The 23,202-nt window shown below is 37.9% G+C and overlaps 1 protein-coding gene across 25 annotated transcripts in view; it reads left to right on the top strand.

Annotated features, from left to right (window-relative positions):
• The window catches only part of LIMCH1 (LIM and calponin homology domains 1), a 356,840-nt gene extending 340,947 nt beyond the window's left edge, over nt 1-15,893 (top strand). For 13 of the 25 annotated variants that reach the window (XM_082390445.1, XM_082390446.1, XM_082390423.1 and 10 more), the window contains 6 exons: nt 785-906; nt 1,160-1,283; nt 3,667-3,753; nt 5,134-5,242; nt 7,573-7,675; nt 12,982-15,893. In XM_082390445.1, the coding sequence (XP_082246571.1) occupies nt 785-906; nt 1,160-1,283; nt 3,667-3,753; nt 5,134-5,242; nt 7,573-7,675; nt 12,982-13,007 (571 nt within the window). In that variant the 3' untranslated portion in view covers nt 13,008-15,893. The remainder of the gene's footprint in view (nt 1-784; nt 907-1,159; nt 1,284-3,666; nt 3,754-5,133; nt 5,243-7,572; nt 7,676-12,981) is intronic. The other 12 variants (XM_082390444.1, XM_082390438.1, XM_082390439.1 and 9 more) reach the window with 2 other exon arrangements.
• Nucleotides 15,894-23,202: the final 7,309 nt, after the last annotated feature.

The following is a 23,202-nucleotide window of genomic DNA, read 5'->3' as shown; positions in this document are numbered from 1 at the left end:
ACATCCTCAGAGGGACCCAAAGACACAAAAGGCTATCTAAGTATCATTTTCAAAGACTGGCCAATTTGAAAGGTTGGCTGGGAGCTGAGCTCTTCTGGTGGGATTTGCACTGAGAATTCTCCTATGCTCATCAGCTAGGAGACTCGGTGAATTGTAAGATATTAGAGCTTGGGGCCCATGTCCAGAGCCTGCAGAGCCCTTGGAACAGCACATCTGTTTCCAGTTAACACTATTTAAAGAGACTTTCCAGTTTTTGAAATGAAAGCCACTAGTCAGGAATATTTGAAGGGTGCTAATAAGCATTTTCCATGAATTACTGCTCGTTCTCCAGACAGTCCGTGTTGTCGCCAGAAACCTTTAAAAAAATCTCCTCCATGTCTCCTTTCTTTGCACATAGAAGCTACTAAAGGACCAGTGAATTACCATAGGCTGCCGAAGCCCCATGTGGCCCAAATATTTTCCACAATAAGTCCTCTCTTGTGAAAATCTGGGAGATTGCATTTAGCTCTGGCACCCCTTGAAATGATTAGAATGAAGAATTTTGTGGGGAAGGAGGTAGAGAGGACATCAGAAATGATGGTTTGTTAAACTGCTGGATAATGAAAATGTGTAGCATTTTACAGTATTCTAAATCCATTTTAAATCTAGTTTAAAATAAAAAGAATAAATATTTATTTAGCCCCATTTCTTTTTTCGTATTGTAATCGGTCCTGAGGGATAATATCAATAATTTTAGTTCAGTTGCTTTTATTCCTGTTCTGAAATATATTTGTTATTGTAACAGCCTAACTCAAGGAGTCTTGACTCATTCTGAGAACCCTGCATTGAAAGGACTCTATCAGGACCTCCAGCTGGATACAGAAGCTGGGGCCTCACCCTGTGGGATGAACCCACAGCTAGCTCAGGGTAAGAATGGAGAAAACCAACCCCCATGTTTCAATTATTGTAAGACCCCTTCCCCACCCCATCGTCCAGACAGATATGACCTCTGCTGGCTGCAAGTTTCTCTTCCAGCTTATGCTAAACAGCACGGTCCGGAGGCTCCATGAAATCACTGTGAGACCTCAGCAGGCATTAGCACTTTAAAGAAATGTGATCACTAAGCACTAAGGTGGCAACTTTACTGAGCACTAAGTGTATGTTCTTTACTTGGCCTCAGATCCATCCCGAAATCAGCAGGTATCAAACCCACCAATGCACATTTTAGAAGATGTGAAGCCAAAAACCCTCCCATTGGACAAAAGCATTAACCATCAGATTGAGTCTCCGAGTGAAAGGCGGAAGTGAGTAACCAAATAAGATGGGTGTGGAATTTCTTTTTTTTTTTTGATTGACTAAGAAGGGGGAAAAGTGAAAAAGTGTGAGATGGCAGGATGTTAGCAGCATTTTTGTGTTTTCTCTCCATTGACTGTCATTGACAAGGTAACAAATATTTATGGAAGTTTGGAACAATCTTCCTGGCAAGTAAATATTTAGTCTGAATTTGGCAACTTAAAAGAGACAAAGTAATGTTTTTAACCCACAAATCTAAACATTGGAAAGAATGTGCAGGTCTGTTGTATTAGCAATTTATTTAAGTGAGTTAAATTGTCTCAGAGCCTATGGACAAATGTTCTCTCAAGGAGAAAATGTTTCCTCTCCTCATCATTCTCTCCCCTTAAATAACTACCCCAGGCTCTCTTCTAATTTTGTAAAAATTGTATTTTTTATAGTAATAATAGTTCGCATCATTTTTGAAACATGTCAATATAATAGGCACTGTGTTGAAGGGTTTACATATATCTTTCTCTTCTTCTTTTCATATATTAACTCACTGAACTCTCCCAATAACATTATTGGGTTATTGTTCCCATTTTACAGATGAGGAAATTGAGGCTCAGAGAAATTAAATAACTTATCCAAAGTACTTGTCTGGATGAGTGGTAGAGGGATTCAGAGTGAACCCACAGTTCCATGATAAGATCATATTTGAGCCAGAGGTTCCTTGTAATCAGTTTTTAAAAGATAATATTCATTATACTTTAACCAATCATTCTCCCTGGAGCCAGACCACCTGGATTCAAAGTATGGACTCTGACACTTGCCTGCATGGAACTTTGAGCAAGATACTTAATCTTTCTCTGTTCCAGTTTCTTCATGTATAAAATGGGAATAATAGTAGTGCCTACTTCATAGGGTTTTGTGCCTGGCAAGTAATAAGTACTATACATTGTAGGCAGTGGTGTTGATAATGACAGTGATGGTGATGATGATGATGATGATAACTTGTTTTATAAGTTCATCCTTTTATCTTATTTTTCTTGTTACATTTTTTCTCAATACACTTTTGAACCATTTTCCCCTTTTCTCTGATGTCTATCCAGTTTCTTTTCCCTATGTCTAGATGACATGCAGAATTAATAGAAGGTAAAATCACATAGAAGGAGTCGTTATTTTTATTGATTATTGTGGTGATTTTCAACCATTTTTCAAGGTGATGGTCCTTATACTTTAGGATATTCCATGAAAAGCTGATATTTTGGAGAAGACAAGCTCTGTCTGAGGAGGGAGGTTTGGGCGAACAGGGGCTCAGGGACTTATTCTGAAAGCAGTTACAAGACAGATGGCCTCACGCTCTGTTCATGTCTATGCTGGCATTTCTCTTTTCCTTGTTCTTTTCTGTCCCTTTCTTTTTTTTTTTTTTTTTTAAATCAAGGATCTTTTTTTTTTTTAAACATTGCTTTTTTTATTTTATTTTATTTATTTAGTTAGTTAGTTAGTTATGGCTGTGTTGGATCTTGGTTTCTGTGCGAGGGCTTCCTCTAGATGTGGCAAGCGGGGGCCACTCTTCATCGCGGTGCGCGGGCCTCTCTTGTTGTGGAGCACAGGCTCCAGACGCGCAGGCTCAGTAATTGTGGCTCACGGGCCCATTTGCTCCGCGGCATGTGGGATCTTCCCGGACCAGGGCTCGAACCCGTGTCCCCTGCATTGGCAGGCAGATTCTCAACCACTGCGCCACCAGGGAAGCCCTCTGTCCCTTTCTTTACCAATGAAATTAACTTTTAAAATCAAGAGCCCGGAACTGACAGCTTAATCACAGGCAGGGCTCATGTGTAACCAACAGCACCCGTAAAACCATTCTGGGGGCTTCTGGCTGGGAACCATTCTGCTTTGTAGATGCCCAATGACATATCGGTCATTAGATGTTTTGAACATTATCCCTAGTCACGTAACGAGTTTATGAATAGGGGTGGAAGGCACCTCACTGAAAAATACCTCCTTTAAGCGCTGCCCTTTATTTCTGGGCTCTCTTTAAGAACTTTTCCCTACACCCCCATTCATCTCTCCCCTCCCACCCCATCCATAATTTTTATATCTAACTTGGCGTGCAACTTTAACTAGCAAAGAGCCTGACCAAAATAAAGAATAGAAAACTATTCTGTCTTTCTGTTCAACAATGCCAGCCTGGTTTTGATATCATGCATCCAATGTCTGTACAGTCTGCTAGATGGAAATTTTCTTGTCCTTTGTAAAAAAAAAAACATGACCCCTAGGACACACTGTGGTCTTTTATTTGGTTGCCAAGGAAGTGGGGTGTTTTTTTTTTCCTTATCTAAAAAGCCTTTCCTTGTGGGATTGGGCTTCTCTTTACTTGTCATGATGTTTGGCTCCTTTCCCATGTTACAGGCAAAGCCCTCGAGAGAACTTCCAGGCTGGGCACTTGTCCCCTTGCTCCTCCACCCCTCCTGGCCAGTCACCAAACAGGTACAAGAGGTCAGCAAGCCTTTCTGAGGCTGCTTTGTTTTGGCTAGAGCCTGCTGAGCACAATCGCAACCAAATTAGTGCTTGCCGGAGGATTGTGAGGGATTTGTCCATCCATGTCTCTTCCTACACACACACACAGGCAGGAGGAAAGAACACATCCCTATCTGCCTAAAGATTTTATCAGCCCACAATCGAAAGAGCCAAGTGTGTGACGTTGGCGCGGCTGTGGCCATAGGGCTTTAATTACATTGTGCAGAACCGGCAATCTAATAAGAAAATCCACCAGACAATTGCCGGGCTCCTAAGTCGGCGCCTTTCCCTCCAAGATGGCTCGGTCCTTCTAGGCGGGATCCGCTGATGGCTCTTACAGTGAACCAGGCGGGCGCTGAGAAATGAAACTTCATCCTTCCTTTTACTCTCCGCGAGCTCTCTAATGATTGCTTCTGGACATTAATTAGGCCCCATGATATTCTTAAAAGCTGCCTGAGCTCCCAGTCCCTGGAGAGACAAATGACTGAGTACTCCAAGGTTTTCTTTGATTTAGAAATTTCATTTAACTACTGGATAAGAGGGAAATCCTAATAAATAGAGTTTGCTAAGGGCGACTCTTCCTTTTTTCTCTTGTCTTTCTGTTTCTTCTGTCCCTCTCTTTGCTTCCAAATGATATTGCATATTTTAAAATTTCCTGTGTAACTCCAAGGGCTTTCCCGACAATCGGCATCATTGCAATCCGATCTTAGCTGTGGGAAAGCTGCCTTAGAGCACAGCCATCCTGTCTGAGCCAGGTGGAATGGAAACCCAATGTGAGTTCTTCATACCGGATCACAGAACTTGGTATCAGAGCAGGGATTTGATCCCATATCTGCCTGATACCTGTTAGGCTGTGTCACAATTTCCTCTTTATTTTTAAACAACAACAACAAAATTTTTAACAGGTAAAAAGAAATGCCCTAGTGGGCCAATGCACCAATTATAGAAAAATTTAACACAACATTAAAACCTTAGTAAAGCTAAACTTGATTGTCTTTTAGGACATAAGAAAACATATGATAAATACATTTCAAGGCATTTGATCACTGTGGTTGAATAGACTACAACGCAAACTTTTTATAACAACTAACACACACACCTACACACACACACACACACACACAGAATTCCATGCCACAGTGGAGGCCTGTTGTATTTAATCTATCAATTGTCTGCATCTTATATCTAATGCTTAATTCCTGCTCATTATCAGTTCAGTAATTGTTTCACTTATGGTATAAACATTTTAAAAACTCATGTTTTATTTATTTATTTTTTTTGCGTGAGGCTCCATATTAGTGTGTTTGACCAACGATTCTAAACGGAACATTTTATTATGACGTATATTTTGCAACTTAGGTCTATAAGTGGGAAGAAGCTGTGCTCTTCGTGTGGGCTTCCATTGGGTAAAGGAGCTGCCATGATCATCGAGACCCTCGATCTCTATTTTCACATCCAGTGCTTTAGGGTATGTATTCATCTCTCTTCTGCCTAAGTACAGTCTCATAATGTCTTTTGGCCTCGTTCTGTGCTGAGTGACTACCTCCTGGAAATCCTGACAGCCTTTGCTTGTGAGGGCCCCCTGACTCTAGGTTGTACAGAAGTGTGCGTGGAGTCCATCCTTCAGGGTGAAACTCTCCTATCACGCATCCCTCTGGGATGTCGGGTTAGAGGAGGCAAAACAGATTTGTGCGACGTGTCTTTATAAAACCATTCTTCGTTGCTAAAGAGCATATACTTTAGCAGGAAGCTGAGAAAGCCACCCTGGAGGGCGATGATGCTTCTGAGTCTTTTAAGGCCAGATGGATTTATTTGGAATGTAACATCTTTGCTGCTTCTCAAACTCTTGAGACTCAATTCAAAGATTTTTGGTCTTTGACGTAATGGAAGATTGTCAATTAAGTGGTTACAGCTAGTTGCTAACTTGTAGGTCTCCAAACGAGTATGTCTGCAGTCACAGACTGTATATCACTCCCTCTGAGAAGCTGACCTGCTTACCACACTAAGTCAAGTTGCCTTATAGAATCTTTCGTGGTCCTTATCGCTCACTGTTGAATTGTTTAATTATCATCTGCTCTCTACAAGCTCCATAAGGGCAGGGACCACGTCTGTCTGGCTCATCACTATATCCTCTGTACCCAGTGGAGATGGTATCAATAAATATTTTCAGATGAATGAATTAATAAATAACTGAAAATGAGGAGGACTGAATTCTAGTCCCAAATCTCCTGCCAACAAGCAGGTGAACGAACCACTTATGCCTGATTTATTATAATATTTACAAGTCAGACTATATCAGCATTTCCTTTTTTCACCCATGGACATATTTCAGAGAATATATAATTTTGAAGCCAAACCTCTATCTCTGAAAAAGAATCATTTCCTTCTCTTTATAACCCTAACATGCTTTCTGTGTCCTTCTTGGATTTGTCCTGTTTCTCATTAGTAGCCCCCTCAGCTATAAAGTAAACTTGCATGGGTTTAAAATAACTTCCACTTTACCTATAAGCTAAGAGAAAGTGAGTGAGGTTGTCCCAAAGTTATTAATTTAATAATGTCAGTAATCACCGGAAAACAAAACTGACGGACAAAATGCAATATGGATACTTAGACTCCATTTATCAATATTCTTATTGTAAAATTAACATAGGTAATGTATATCCTAAATTGTCTGGGAATGTTTGGAGGCTACATACTATTTTTTTTTTTTTTTGGCCACGCTGTGTGTCATGTGGGATCTTAGTTCCCCGACCAGGGATCGAACCCCTGCCCCCTGCATTGGAAGCATGGAGTCTTAACCGCTGGACCGCCAGGGAAGTCCCTGGAGGCTTCATACTTTTAAAAAATTCATACTAATACCAAGATAATATGTTCCAACACCACAGTTTATTCTCAGAAACTTTACCAGAACTCAGAATAATCAAGGTGGCAAAGAGTCTTTGCAGACTCTCAACAGATAGGGGACTTGTCTTCTTAGCTGTCAAGGCCTTTATTCTCTCTAGTCATTCACTTCCTGGAGCTGACCTGATGCTGTAAGGTACATCACCTCTTAGATTTGTCCCCTACCCTTCTGCGTAGATGCAGCTTGTAACATAATTTGGATGAAGGCTCCCTCTGCCTGAGATGACCTTAGAGCATCAGTCTGGGGCTGGCCCTTGTTCCCTGGGCTGGGTCAAGATCCCCCCGCAGTAGGCTGGCATGAACCAACATGCCAGAGAACTGGCATGTTCTCTGATTCAGCCAGGACAGTGTACCCCACAGTCTCCTTCTGCACTCAGGCTGACTTGGTATCACTGCCTTTAACGTGGAAACATAAAGTGGAATAGCTATTTCCCAGTCATTTTGGTCGGGTAGAACTTACCAACAACGCTAAAAAGCATTTGAAGATTATTCAGAGACAAGTTTCAATATATATTGATCGTTCCTTGGCCATGTGTTTATTTAAAACCACTAGGATTTAATCTGTTTAAAATGGTTCTTCCATCTTGATTGAGAATCAGTGTGCCTAGGCTTTGGGATCAACCCGATACCACTTACCAAGTTCACAACCTTGGATGAGTCAGCTAACCTCTCTGAACTGGTGTCTTCTCTGAAAAATGCCGGGAGTTAGGATAAAATGCTAAAAGTATATTGTTGCTGGAAGTCAAGTCGTGGTGCAGCATCTAATACATAGTAGATATGCAACAAATGTGGAGGTTGGAGAAGTGATTACTGTACTATTCATGTGAACAATAACTAAACATTATAAGGAAACAATTCCTTATGCACCTTATAACCTCTGTTCTTTCTACCCTATAGTGTGGAATTTGTAAAGGACAGCTTGGAGATGCAGTGAGTGGGACGGATGTTAGGATTCGAAATGGTCTTCTAAACTGTAATGACTGCTACACGCGATCCAGAAGTAAGTCCTGAGGGGAAATACCTTGAGATGAATGAGTGCAACCATATATGCCTTTCATAGACCTAGCTTAGGAATTCAACTACTCCCCATCAGTTGATACTCCTACACTGAAGGAAAGATATATTAGCACCCAGGTAAAAGAAATGATAACGAAATAATCCCGTATTTACCGCTTGTTTCTTACTGGAAGTTACTGCTATAACATGGACTAATTCTTTTTATCCAGAAATGCATTAATACACCAGCAGGTAAAAATGTAAACCAGGTTTGAGACATTGCCTGAGCTCACTGTAGAGATTTCAGTGAGATGCAGGGATGCTATAAATTCTGAAACCCTATTTATTTGTTGAGGCATCTCTTTAGAAGACCAATAGCATTTGGAGGGTGTTTCACATCTGAAGAATAGCTCTCCACTCCTCATCAAATCAAGCACCAACTCCTCAATATCTACATGCCTCCATTCAGGAGTTTCATGGCATAATGTGGGCTTGTTCCCAACTAAATTGAAAATTCTTTGAGAGACAAATGGTGGGTTCTACTTCTCTGTGAATCCCTGCCCCCTCCAAAATACCTTAGTACATACTAATCAGAGAAGCCCCCTTGAGGAGCCCGCCCTCCTGTATCATGTCTGGGTCTCCTGCCACGGAAAGTTAATGTTATTTTGGGGGGGCCACCAGGGGGTGCTGTTGCCCAGCTGCTGTTTAGAAAATCTGAAACTAGCCAGTGGCTAGCCTCTGAATCCTTCCTCACTCTCCATCCTAAGTATAGTCCTTCTGGTGCATGACCTAGACAGCAGGTGATTCTTCTATGCAAATTTGTCAGTCAAAAACTCTTTTTAAAAAGAAAAATATGAGCAAAGATCTGGAGTTTGAAATTCAAGAATTTTTTATTATTTCTCAAAGTAAGTGAAGTGGCATTTTTACAGTCTTTTTATGTGGGTTTCTAAATCTGCAAGACTGAAGATTTTAAGAGTGAAAATTGAAATTAAGTTGTTTTATAGCTATAGATTTCATAAATTCAGAGAAATATATGCCTATTTTAACAAAATGATGGGAAATAAAAATTAAACCCAGGTGGTTTTGATCTATGATAAACATTTTACTTGAGGTCAAAACGGTTCCAACTTAGAGCTGCTGCCATCAACCTGGACTATTTTATATGTATTTTATATGTATATACAAAATATTGATATTAATTTTTATACTATGTATTATACATATAAAATATGGGATAATAGTATACCATATATATACCATAAATATATATACAGGTATATACAAATATCTACATGTATAATATATAATAATTATATTTTGCTTAAACTATATTTGTGTTTGTTTGTTTTGTTTTTTTGTTTGTTTGGGATTTTTTCTTCTTTATCCCTCCCACCCTCCCTATCCCACCCCTCTAGGTGGTCACAAAGCACCGAGCTGATCTCCCTGTGCTATGTGGCTGCTTCCCACTAGCTATCTATTTTATTTATTTATTTATTTATTTATTTTTAAATTTATTGGAATATAGTTGATTTACAACGTTGTGTTAGTTTCAGGTGTACAGCAAAGTGAATCAGTTATAGATATACATGTATCCAACATTTTTGGCAAATTAAAAATAAATGATAATGTTAGGAGAAATTGGGGGCTTCCTCCTTTTTCTTTTTCTTTTTTTTTTTTTTTTTTACTTTTGAAGAATATTCTTTTATTTTCTCTTCTTGTGCCAATGCTCTTCTCTTTTTTTTATTTAATTTTTGAATTTTATTTTACTTATTTTTTTATACATCAGGTTCTTATTAGTCATTAAAAAGGAAAACTACACCCTTTTGTCTCAGGATTCAAAGTGATTTTTTTTCTATCATCTAACATAAATTGGATTTTTTCCTGCAACCTCAATGACCTGCTGAATGTGAGTCATGGAACCAGAAGAGGGCGCTGTTAGGTTGATGGCCTCTTGAACCAGATTTGAAAAGTGCTGTAAATCTGAATTTCTTTCATAATTTGAAGTGCTTGAAGAATGCCAGCAGAGAACAAACCTGAACTCACCTCTGGATAACAGTGACCTGCTTTCATCCAGATTTTCATGTTAATTGAGAAGCTGGGTGTTTCGTTGTCATTTCTTTTGGAAATTAGCTGTTCAGATCTAGGTCAGCAATTTTTCTGTTGTGTATACAAATATAAAGGCCACTAACTGCTTTTGATTCCAAATCTAAAGACAAGAACCATAGAGTTCCTGTAATTGTCCTGTAAGATGAAAAATAAGGTGATTGGAGGTAGATTAAAGATATGATTTTTTCTTTAACGTTTTTGATGCGATATTTTACTAGGATGTTTTTTAGAATACTAAGGTACTAAGAAAGCAAAAAGGCTCATTATCTCTCTGCCTAGATAATCAATATCAATATTCAAAAGAATAAATAAATAGAAGTTATAAGTGGTAAAAGGTTAGAAAAATTAGATTGTTTAGAAAGATACCAAATTAAAAGTGAACCTCTTCAAATTTAACCACATAATCACTTTCTAATAATGTCTTGGGGAGAGGAGCAGAATGTATGTATACACGCACATGCGTGCGCACACACACACACACACACACACACAGATGCATATGTGTGTGACACATCTACCTGTATTGGTTTTTATTTCACAAAGGTAATGACATAGCCACAGTGGCACTTAGTTTTTGTTGCTGTTGTTTTTCATTTAATAATATATCTTGGGAATTTTTCCATATAGCATTTTCTTTCTCCTCATTCTTTTTAATGGCTCTTTAATAGCTGCATACAATCCCATTGTGTGGACTTACCATAATTGAAAACTAATGCTCTATGAATGAGTGCTCCAGTTATTTCTAGTTTTTGAATATTATTTTTTAAATGCTCCAGTGAACATCCTTGTATGTATATCTTGATGAACATTTGAAAGCATTTCCACAGGGTAGATTCTGAGCTGTGGGACTGCTGAATAAAAAGGCATGTGCTTTTGAAATTTTCAGGCAACTTGCCTAATTATCTTCCAGAAAAGTGTATGCCCCCTGCAAAGTATATAAGAGAGCCTCTTTCTCTCTCCATGCCTATGTCAGCTCTGGATATCATCAAACTTTTAAAATTTCCACTCTGCTAAGTGGGGAGAAAAAAAAAAAGAAAAAAAACCTCTTTGCTTTGATCTGTAGTCTTTAACTATAAATGAGTTTAAACATCTTTTCATATGTTTGTTCACCATTTATATTTCTTTTTCTATTGACATTTATATTTCTTTATCTTTTGCCCATTGTTCTATTGGCAGTTGATTTTTACGAGTTCTTTGTAAATTAAGGAAATTTTCCCTTTATTTTATATTTGCTGCTTTGGGCAGTTATCACTGGTCTTTCTACTTTGTGATTTTTTTTCATAGAAAAGATTTTCATTTTAAATAGTTAAACATATCTCTTTTTTTCCTTTTTGGATTCTGGGTTTTGTGTCCTACTTAGAAAAACTCTCACTATTCCAAGGGCATAAATAAATTTAGCTGAGATTTCTCCTAGAATTATTTTCTGTTTTCTTTTTGGCATGTAAACATGTGATAATCAGAAATGTATTTGGGGACAAGAAATAAGATAGATACTAGCTTTATTGTTTTTTCCAATTAGCCAATTGTATGACTATAACTTAATGAATAATCCCATTTTTTCTTGTTAATTTGAAATACCAGCTTTCTCTTAAACTAAGTTCCCATATATATTTGGGTCTTTTTCTGGATACTTTATTATGTTTTATTAACCTATTTATTCTCTAGTATCAGTTTTAATTATTATAGCTTCATATTATATTTCAATATTGAAACAGAGAATGGCTACCTTCTCTCCAATTATTTTTTCCAAGTTTTCCTAACTCTCACGTTTATTTTTCCAGATAGATGTTAATATCATTTTAGGCTAAACTTTACTTAAGTCAACACATGACAGGGAGAATGACCAGTACATCTGAGAGTACCGCTCATTTTTCTTGGTGTCATAAGGAAAAACTATATCTTCAGAGTGAATAGGCAGAAAGGCTAATAATTGGCTAGAGAAATACACTTGAATTGGTTGAATATACCCCAAATGCATTAAAGGAGTCAGAATGGGAAAAATGGCTAAAATTTTTTTTTCTTTTTTTTTTTTCTTTTGATCTAAGTTGAGAAGAGGGGAGATGGATAGATGTGAGGGGTGGTTTACATCATAAGCATTCTAAGTGAAACAAAATAATTTCATTGTGTAGAGTAATAAAACCTGAATATATAAGCCTATTTTCTTTAAGTAAGTAGCCACGTTTAAATGAAATTTTTCTCTTGGAGGGGAAAAAGTGCATAACAGCATGTTAAAATGCAATTCCTAAAAGCAATGTAAACCGTTTTTAAGTTCGTATGTAAATGGGAATAGAAGTGCAAAACAAATTACCTGTCATGGATCAAGCCGTCACATGTTTAACTGGTGCCATTTGTGCTTGGGTGTTAGATGACCATGTCTTTGTGTCTGTTCCATCATTCACTCTTGTGAGATGCATTTAACGCAAAATCCCTTGGGTCTTTTCCAATGTTGCGATTGCCTCATCACAACGCTAGTGCCTAAAATGAAGGAGAAACTTTGTGAAGGTTTCAGCAGGAAATATGGGACCCAAACCATCCTTCCTAGATAGGTTTGCCAGATAAAATACAAGATGCCCAGTTAAATGTTTTTGAATTTCAGATAGCAGTGAATTTTTTTTAGTATGCTTGTCCCAAACATAACCTGCTCAGGATGTAGCACAAGTGTATCCCAAATATTCCATGGGATATATACTAAAAAATGTATCTGTTGTTTATCTAAAATTCAAATTTTATTGGGTGTTCTGTATTTTATTTGCTAAATCTAGCAATCCTTATATCTAGATCATATGTCAAATTCCTCCTCTTGCAATGTATTTATTCTTAGAGAAACCACAACCTAGAGAAACTGAAAGAAGAGAGATTATTTTCTTGCTTATTTGCCCCAGAAGACAAGGTAGAAAACTTGGTGGAGATCATTTGGTTTAGGGTGAAATCCAGAGGACTTCAACCAAACTTGACAGGGCATATGAATCACCTTGTTCAGTTCTGGGACGGGGCTCAAAAGTCTGCATTTCTAACAAGCTCCAGGTGATGCCAATATGGCTGGTCCCCGGACCACACTTTGAGTAGCATAGTGGGACAAGTTTCCACTCCCTAGAGGGAAGAGACTTTGGCAAAGGGCAGTGCTAATTTTGGAAATGTTTAAACATCTGAAGCCAGAATGGTTGACTACTTTAACCAAATGTTGCTCTGTGTTCTTTGTCCCAGGTGCTGGCCAACCCACAACATTGTGACGTGGTTTTCGAGCTTCCAGATCACTCACCATTTCCTTACTGAGGGTGTCCCCTGGCAATCGTTTAACAAAACCCTAAGTGCAGGGGCTCCTCAGCATTCATCTAATTTCTGAAAGGCTATTCTAAAAGATGGTATCTGTTCTTTTGTAGCACAGTGTTTGTGTTTTTCCTGCTTTCCTTTTTTTTTTTTTTTTGGCATTTGCACAGTATATACAAAAGAATATTGAATTGTAATGATCCTGAATAGTTCCAAAAAATGGTCTTAGCATGGTCAAACAGGCTTACAGTTTAAAATGTGTTATTCTCTTCTTTGGGAGTTAATGAGATAAATGATGCAATAAACCTGTTTTTTTTTTTTAGCATTTCTAGGAATTAAATACTTTATGTTTACAGAATTGAGCTGCAGAAAATGCAGGACATGCCAATTTGAGACATGTGGTCTTCTGAGACAGGAGCATACAATTAATGCATTTCAGAAACTAAAAATCACACCATCTAGCTCTGAGCTATAACTTGTTTTTAATGCAAAGATGCTAGTCTGATAATATATACTGTAATCCTGAAACATTTGTGTTACTTACTTTTTGAGGTGGAAGTCATACCAATAAATTATTGCACCGTTAGTGTTAGATTCTGTGTCCTTTGGAAGTTACGCCATTGCTGTAGGCTGACCCATCAAATAGAGAGAACCCTTGCTATACAGGCTAGGCTTACACTCTGGAACATTGCCCAAGGGTAGGAAGAAACCAGAGGGACATAATTCAGTCATCATTTCCAAAGTTATTACCAAAATCTGTGAGAAGTTTAATCTTCCAAAGAGTGGTGGGTCAATGATAGCCAGGAGGGCTTTGTTGCTTGCTTCTCTTCAGGCTCTAGATTCAATAAGAGGCTCAGTATGGGACATATGGAAGCTCTTATTGAGATCAGCCCATCATTAGGTGTGACCACTGCTCACCCTTGCCTGCAAGTTCTCCTTGGGGGTCTGAAGCCCAGGTGGCTAAAGTAAAGCATTAAGTCCATCTTAATAGAATCCGAATGACATATGATGTGAGAAGCCACTAGCATGTGATCAACAAGAACCTACTGTTCACATCGTGCCCTGCCCACCCTCCTGGATACCTACCCGCTCTCCTCACGCCCTACATCACCAACTCTCTTTGCTTCCAAGAATTCTGGACCTTGCTCATGGAGAAGTTTAGCGAGAAACTCTTGTGGAGAGCTGGTTTATTTTTTGCCCTGTGTGATGAGTTTCATCTGGCCAAGAAAGGAATCAAGTTACTAAAAAGCATCACATTTTAGATCTCCAGGCTGTTTTCTTTAAGACTGGGGAAAGGGGGACTATTTATTCTGCCTTAAAATGATGGCAAATAAGTGATGATGACAGATGACATTTTGTGAATGTAGACTCTGGATATACTCCTAATAGGTTAATGTAGTCGTAAAAGGAAATCAAGTAGATGTTTTTCTGTTATGTAAGCAATAATTTTTTTTCTGTGTCTTATTGAGTATGACTAGCAATTATTTATTTACATGCTAGACGGTTCTCTGCATGCAGGTTCCATGTAAGTATAGAAATTTCCTCGGCCACTGGAGGTATTTTGACCATTTTGTCATTTGGATAAGCTGTTGTTAGATTGAAATTTACACATCATTTCATTTAAAATTGTGCCTTAGAAAATGCAAAGCTGTTGCACATAGTCAGTGATGAATTAAGGATGCAGTACATTGAAGAGAGATGAAGTCACCTCCAAGTTCTCAAGACTTCTCATGGAGGTGTTCGCTGTTTTACAGGGGGAAAAAAATTTTAAAAAAGAAAAAGAAAAATAGAAAAATTAAAAAAAAGAAAGTTTTGAAAATGTACAGATTAAGTCCAATATTTTGATTAACCACCTGCATGTTTTATTAAATATTTTGATAATGTGGATGTTTACACTTTGCATGATATTAGCAGAGTACTTTACCACCAGTAATGCACAAACATGTACAATATGATTATTCATAACCGATTTTTATAGAATACTTTTTACATGTGGAACTCCATCTGTTATGTAAGGATTATATGAATATTGCACATTCTCTTCTGGTTTCACAAACTCATTTATACATATTTCTTAGTGAGCCTCATTGTACATGTATTGAAGCTAGAATCAAGTCAAGAAAAATAAAGCCCCATTCTCCAACTGCGAAATGTGCTTTTCCATAATGAACAATAGTCACCAGCACAGAATAATCTCCAACATTTTCTAAATTCTAATTGCCAACTGTTTCTATTTATATTTGATTTATATTTCATTTGGAGTCTGTTACATGGCAGCTCGGGCAGACTAGATCTTGTTTTTTCCAATGCAGCATAATGAGTATGATCTATTTCTTTTCAAATAATCTTTGAGATCCCAGGAAAAAAAAAAAAGTGCTCTGCTCTGTTGAGCTACAATGTAAATGTGTTTGTTTAAAAAACAGATGAGGCAAGTGAGTGATTTATTGTTCCTGAGGAAGTATATCTTTTTTTTTTCCTTATACTTCAAAAGCTTGTCCCTTCTCTTTCTTAAGGAAAAAAATGGGTAACTCTTTGTTTTTCACTTGCAAACTTTCATGACATGTGTTCATTCTTTCTGTGTAGTGTTACTAATGCAATACATATTATAGTTATCTATACACAGTGTAAGACTTAACAGGCTGAAATGATCCACCTCATATGTGAGTCCGTCCAAAAGATGTTACTGTTCTGGGTGGGCCAATGTTCTACATCAGTTACACTAACCTTCATTTAAAATATTTATTCTAAAATGCCTCTGAGAAATAGTAAACAATAAACATAAAAAAGTTGTCTAAAATGCAACAGCTTTTATAGTAAATGTACATTTATAAATAAAATACTCAAATCAACTTTGTATTTCATTGATTTTTTTTGAGGGGTGGGGGAGCCAGTTTTCTTACTTGGGGAAGAGAGAATCAGGCTGTCTCTCTCTTGCAGCTTTTGGTCCAGAGTTACAGAGTCAGTTGATGGCAATGATGCATATTTGCATATGTATATTGATGCATCTTGAGGTCAGCTATTTAAGGCAAATCAAACTTACCAGCTGATTGTAGGAGTCACCAAGGAATTGCCTGCCACTGAAGGATTCAAACTCCTTGAGATGAGACTCACAATAACCAGGAGAGACCATGCAAATACCAGAGGAAATTGTCTAAAACAACCAAATGATGGTTTACTTCCAGTACTGGCTAGAGAAAACTGTGTCAAACCCTTTAAAGCCGCTGTATTCTGCCACTTTTTCCAGTGCTGACCCAATGCTCCCTCTCACTGTATACATACAGACTGTTCACTGAGGACCTTTCTCTCCACTGTTGAATCTGGGAATATCCTTTGAAAAGGTGGCATCCTGCTGATACTGTATCAGCAAAATACACATGTATCTTGCCTGGCACTGTGTCTCAAATTTGTAGGCGGTCCCAATAGCAATCAAATTCCTTGAAAGTTTCCATCATTTTAAGACGCAATATTCTAATTGCTACTGCAAGTTGTATTCTGCTTCTTTTTTGCAAAGTTTGGTATGCAGTTAGTAGTTGCTGCTGTTTCCATATAAAAGTGAATTCTTTGCCATTTGTAAGAGAATTTTAGCAACTATTGGAGTAGTTTAATATATCCATTGTTATTTAAGTGAAAGTTTATTCAACTACAATGCATTTCAAAACAAAGAAAAGATTGTTATTCTAACACGTGATCTATGAAGAATGTCTTTATTAAAAGAAGAACATTTTACCTGGGGTAATGTTGAACTAGCTTTTTTTCCATTGACTTTCTTCAAGACCTAAGGACTCCTTTTTAAGGTCTGAATCTGGACCACAAAGGATCTCTCCCCATCCTTTGGCATTATCTAGGTCAGGGGTTACAAACTCAAATGACTGGAGGGACCAGCTAGGTATTGTAAATGAGAACCAGAAGAGGACAGTATTAAGAGAGTGGTATAGACTATGGCAAACTGAAAAAAACTTTTGTCTAACAAATGAACATATCTATGAAACAGAAACAGATTCACAGACATAGAGAACAGACTTGTGGTTGCCAAGGGGGAGGAGGGGTGGGAGAGGGAAGGATTGGGAGTTTGGGATTAGCAGATGCAAACTAGTATATATAGGATGGATAAACAACAAGGTCCTACTGGATAGCACAGGGAACTATATTCAGTATCCTGTGATAAACCGTAATGGAAAAGAATATATATGTATAACTGAGTCAATTTGCTGTACAGCAGAAATTAACACAATACTGTAAATCAACTATAGTTCAATAAAAATTTAAATAATAATAATGAACATTGGCACTGGTGCACAGCAAAGGAAAAAAAAAAAAAAAAGCAGTCCTGTCTAAAGAAGGAGGCAGCTACCCAGCTCCAACCAATTGTTTTCATACGAAATCCCTAGCTTTTTAAATATTGACAATTCAAAGCATTTTCCAGCGCAGTGCCAACCAAAATTGTGAGGCTCCACAAAATATACCCACAAGTCCAATTTTGTTCTCAGGCCACAACCTATAACTAAATCTCTTTTCTATCAGCTGCTACTAACTTGCTGTGAGTCCTTTCATTTGACAAATACGTTGAGATTTGCCATCCAAAGTTTTGCTTTTGGAGTGTCTTGGGTCATTCAGAGAAAGAAGCTGATAAAGCCATTAATCAACAGGTGGTATCGCTACAATTCATGCCACTTTTCAGCCTTATTTGTGTATTGTCATCAAAAATTGCTCTTTTACAAACACCCATGTTCAGCATTTCGCAGAACCATGCCTTTCCCCTTCCTTCTTTCTTCTGAATGACTCAAAAGGACAGAAAAGTGTGTAAATATACAAGGCAGAATTTTTTCTGAACTTGTTTAGCACCATTTTATCAACTGTACTTTTGCAAGCATTGTTTTATTTGTCAAAAAGCATTTCTGGCATGTGAGAAGATAAATGTATGCCTCCGCATTTTATAGATGAGGAATAGAGGTAGAAGAGGAATCAGTGACTTATTCTGAATGAGTGTAAGATTTTACGTAATTGTGTATTTCAACTGGCTCCAGGCAGGAGGGATTAGGTGAAGCTCATATTCAGCTGTGCCTGGTCCTCGTGTCTGGGACCCCACATGAGACCAACTAGGAGGACCCCTGAGCATAGCTGGACTTCGCAGGATTTAATCTGCACTCAAACGGAGACTAGAACACTCTTTTTATAGTAAACTTACACTTACAAAATACTCCAATAGACTTACTTAGTATCCGATTTTTACCCCTTTGGTGTGACCTGGGACACTTCGGTGTTTGCTGGAGAGGAGGCCGAGGAGTGTCTTCACACCATCCATACCTCTGACCAGAGCCGCAGGGACCTCTCTCCCGACACACACCGCCTGCAAAGCCTCCCCCGCCCAACCCCAAGTCTGCTCTCCAGAACTGGGGAATACCAGTTCTGCCTGATAGATAACCCAACTTTTGTGTTGTTAAACTGGTCCTCCACTTTCTCAAACTCAACAGCCAAGGCCTGAACAAAGGAAAGGCCTCTCTCGAACCACTCTGTTGGGGAGAAGACACTGAGGGTCCAGCTCATTGATTCCTATAGTACAGTATCATTTCACCGCAAACGAATTCATTCATACAGGAATCAAGGCGTTTCATTTCATTTTTGCAGCAGAAATAATGACATTGTCCATGAAAGCCTGTTTTCTTCATTGTCCATCAAGGAGAGAGAGAATAATCAAACAGGCCCTGTTGGTTTAGAAAATACCTTGGCTGGGGAGTTCCCCGACAGTCCAGTGGTTAGAATGTGGCACTTTCATTGCTGTGGGCCCGGGTTCGATCCCTGGCCGGGGAATTAAGATTCCTGCAAGCCGTGCGTGGGGCACGGGCAAAAAAAAAAGAAGAAGAAAAGAAAATACCTTGGCTGAAAGTGACTGAAGTATAACTATAGGAAGCCCCTGTCAAACATCGTGTCAAGTGTTACACCCTCACTCTCAATGGTACAGCATTAATTACTGTCCCAAGCTCTGACCTTGGAACATTCAACAGTTCCTCCTGAATTCATGAAAAGTTGTGATGAAAGTATTTCTCGTTTTCTAACACTTTGAAAATTGAGAAGCTGCGTCTTGTTTATATGCTAACACTCTGGGAAACAAGTGAAATATTTGATTAGAGAAATGGAGAACGCCTATTCTGAGATGATCCAAGAAAGTTTGAAAAGAACAAAGGAATTTGCCCTACCAAATGGTATACTTTACTAGAAAGAGAACAATAAACAAAGTAGGTATCTTGGGCAAGAATGGATAAACTAACTATAATTAACACAACAAAGTATATGGCCCAGAAACAGACCCAAGTAAACATAAAAATGTTAGTGCTGGGCTTCCCTGGTGGCGCAGTGGTTGAGAGTCTGCCTGCTGATGCAGGGGACGCGGGTTCGAGCCCTGGTCTGGGAGGATCCCACATGCCACGGAGCAACTAGGCCCATGAGCCACAACTGCTGAGCCTGCGCGTCTAGAGCCTGTGCTCCGCAACAGGAGAGGCCACGATAGTGAGAGGCCCGCGCACCGCAATGAGGAGTGGCCCCCGCTCGCCACAACTAGAGAAAGCCCTCGCACAGAAACGAAGACCCAACACAGCCAAAAATAAATAAATAAATTAATTAATTAATAATAATTTAAAAAAAAAAGTTAGTGCTTAATAATGATAACACAAATCAGTGGATAAAGGAGGGACAGTTGATTAATGTCATCTCTTCATCACAAAATTAATTCCAGATGAGTTAATTTTTGTCAAGTGTGAAAAACAAACACAAACAGGAAAAGGAAGAATTAGGATTTAAATATGCTTAAAAACATACTCAATAAAGAGAATTTTAAGCAAAATTTAAAAGTAATAAGAAACTAGGGGAAATATTCCCAACAAATATGACAAAGGGTTAATATCCTTCACATATGAAGTCCTTTACAAATCAATAGAAAATGAGCAAAAGGACATAAAAAAGCTGACAAAAAACAAATATAAATGGCCAATAAACATGAAAAAAAGTTCAGCCTTACTTGTGATCAAAGAAATGCAAATTTTAAAAGTAAGATAAGGCTATCTCTATCCGCAAAATAATAGAAAGTCCTCAATTATATTAAGAATTTAAAAAGTTCTATATCGCAAAAAAAGTTTTTTAAAAAGCTACAAACCAAGAGAAGTTATCTGTCACACATACATCCAACAAAGAATTAGCATACAAACTATATAAAGAACTGCAAAATATCAATAAGAACAGGTCAATAGAAAAATGGACAAAAGACATGAAAAGGCACTTCACAGAAAACATGAATAACAAAAAATATATATATATTAAATTTTATTAGGAATGAAATGCAAATTAAAAACATTATGAAACGCCATCGTATACCTGTGAGATTGATAAAAACTTAAACTTTGATGATATCAAGCGTCAGTGAGGATGTGGAGAATGGGAACTCACACATTGCTGATGAGAATGTATATTGGTAAACAACTGTGCGTTATCTAGTGAAGCTGATGAAGCTCATACCCCTTGATGTAGCAATTTCTACTTCTAGAACATAAACACCTTAGCCTAAACTCTAGAGAAGCTCAAGAAACTCTCACAGATGTCCATGGGACAGGTTCAAGGATGTCCCTCACAGCGCTGCTTTATATAAATTACAGTGCTCTGTTTTAGCAGTGAAAAATGAGTGAGGCACGGAGTGCACACATACACTTGGATGAATCTCGGAAAACATAACATTAGGTTAAAATAGCAAGACACCAGAGATTACATGCAGTATGATACCCATTGATATGAAGTCCAAAGGCAGTAGAAAACTAAGCATTATAGTCTCTGTGGGTACCGTAATATGTGGTAAAAGAGCAAAGCAAAGCAAAGAAATAATATAAACAAAATTCAGGATTTGTGGTTGAAGGAGGGGAATGCTGTCAGGGAGGGCACACCGGAAGTATCAACTTGATTGCCTTTTTATTTTTTATCATCCACTCATAAGTTCTGTTTTGTTATGAGTACCTTCAGCCTTACCAGATATTGCCAAACTGCTTTCAAAGGTGATTGTTCCAAGTAGCCTGACAACAGTGTGTGGAAGATCCTATTTCCCCCATCACACCCAAAACTTGCTAAGTCAGGCTTGTTCATTTTTACCTCTCTGGTGGAAAGGAAATGGTATTTCATTGCCTTCATTTGCATCCTCCTGACTACTGATGAAGCTGGGCTTATTTTCATATCTTTATTGGACAGTCCAGTTTCACTTCCCTGAATTACCTGTTCATTTCCTTCACAAATTTCTTTGTTGAATTTCTTTTCTTTTGTTTTTATTGCTTTTTAAGGATTCTGTAAGTATTCTAGATCCTAAATCCTTTATCAGTCACACACATTGCAAATGTTTCTTCTCAATCTGTGGTTTGTCTTGTAAACTTTATTTTGTCTTTCAACAATTTTAAATTTTAACATAGTAAGTATATGAACATCTGTGTAAATTTTGTGCTTCTGTAGTCTCATTTAAGAAATCCTTCCCTACTCCAATTCTATAAAGGTATTCTGCTACATACTCTCTTAAAATTTTTTAAAGTTTTGAAATTCACATTTAGATCTTTATCAAGTGAACTACAGATCGAATGTTTTTTTTTCCCCTTTGGATAGTCTATTTCCCCAGATCCACTTATTAAATACCTCATCCTTTTCCTGCTGATTTGTAACATCACTTCTGTGAGAGACTGTCCTGCAATATCTGAGAGTCTGTTTCTGGGCAATTATTCCATCTCTTTGATCTATTTGTCTATCCCTATACCAGTATCACATTGTTTTAATTACTATATATCAAGCCTTGATATCTGGAAGGGCAAATTTCTTCCTTTCTCAAAATTGTCTTGGCCATATTTTGGACCTTTACCCTTCCATATGAACTTTAGGAATAGCTGTAAAATGCCTGTTGGGATTTTAATCAAAATTGAACTTACAGACTATAATTTTCTAATTGGTATTGTTAGTATACAAGAATACTACTGATTTTTTTTAATGTTAATTTTGGGCACAGCAACTTTGCTGGACACTCTTATTAGTTCTAATAAATACATTGTTTATCATTTCTCTTTGATTTTCTGTGTAATCATCATCTACAAAAAAAAGTTCGTCTCCTTCCAATTATGTCCTCATTTTTTCATGTCTTATTTTATTGTTAGGATGTCTAGTAAGTGATGATAATGGGCATTCTTAATCTCACACTGCTATTTATATAGGCAAAAAAATTGGAAAACATCCTAGATTTCTAACAATAGGGAAATAGTTGTGAATATTATGGTACTTCCTTATAATGACATTTCTGCCATTGAAAAATAGCATTTTCAAAATTTTTAATTTAAATTATTAAAATACCCACAATAAAGTGGTACATAAAAAGCCATGTATCAAATTAAATATGATTCAAGTTTTATAAGTAAAATATATTATATAACATACGCTTTGTATTGTATATGTCACTCAAGTGTCCCCAGTTTTCAAGGCCTACAGGATTGAGCTTCCCCATAATATCCAAATATAAATCCATGCCCCATCCCACAGGACTATAAGAAGTCTGGTCCTCTCTGCAGTTATTTATGGTGATCTTCAGCATGTCCTGGTTTTTGTTTTCCACTTTCCATGCTTGACTACTGCCCCAGGCTGCTGCTTCTGTCACTTTTGCCCGTTTCATCATTCCTTCTATACTTAAGCCCCAAACATGAGTACAAGCCATCACTCCTTTATTCTTCAGAGACCAGCTAAGAGAGGACTTCTGTGGTTTAATAAACTTAAATAAGTTTAATAAAGTTGACAATAGCACATCCAAATTACGAGGCAAGAAAGAAAAACGTTAAATTGGAATTCATGTACCGTTGCACTTAAAATCCATTGGCCACGCCTGTTCACAGGGAACCATGTCTTCCTTCCTCCCTAGCTCCCGGCCTCTGGCCTGCTGCTGTGTTCAGAGACACATTCCTCTCAACTAGACTTTGCCTTTTCATATTCTCTCACTCTCTCCTCCCCTCACACACCACCCCTGCCCCTTGGAGTGCACCATTGTATTCCAACATGCTAGAGGAATCAGAATCAAGCCAGCTAATATCACGATGATTTCTCAGGGCTACACTCAGCCCACAGTGAAGGCAGCCTTTACCTCAGTTAACATCTCAGTCTGAA

This window comes from Balaenoptera borealis (assembly GCF_965194805.1).
Source record: "Balaenoptera borealis genome assembly, chromosome: 4".
Classification (NCBI taxonomy): Eukaryota; Metazoa; Chordata; class Mammalia; order Artiodactyla; family Balaenopteridae; genus Balaenoptera; species Balaenoptera borealis.
Note: the sequence above shows the minus strand (reverse complement) of the source record. Positions and strands in the feature narration are given on the sequence as shown.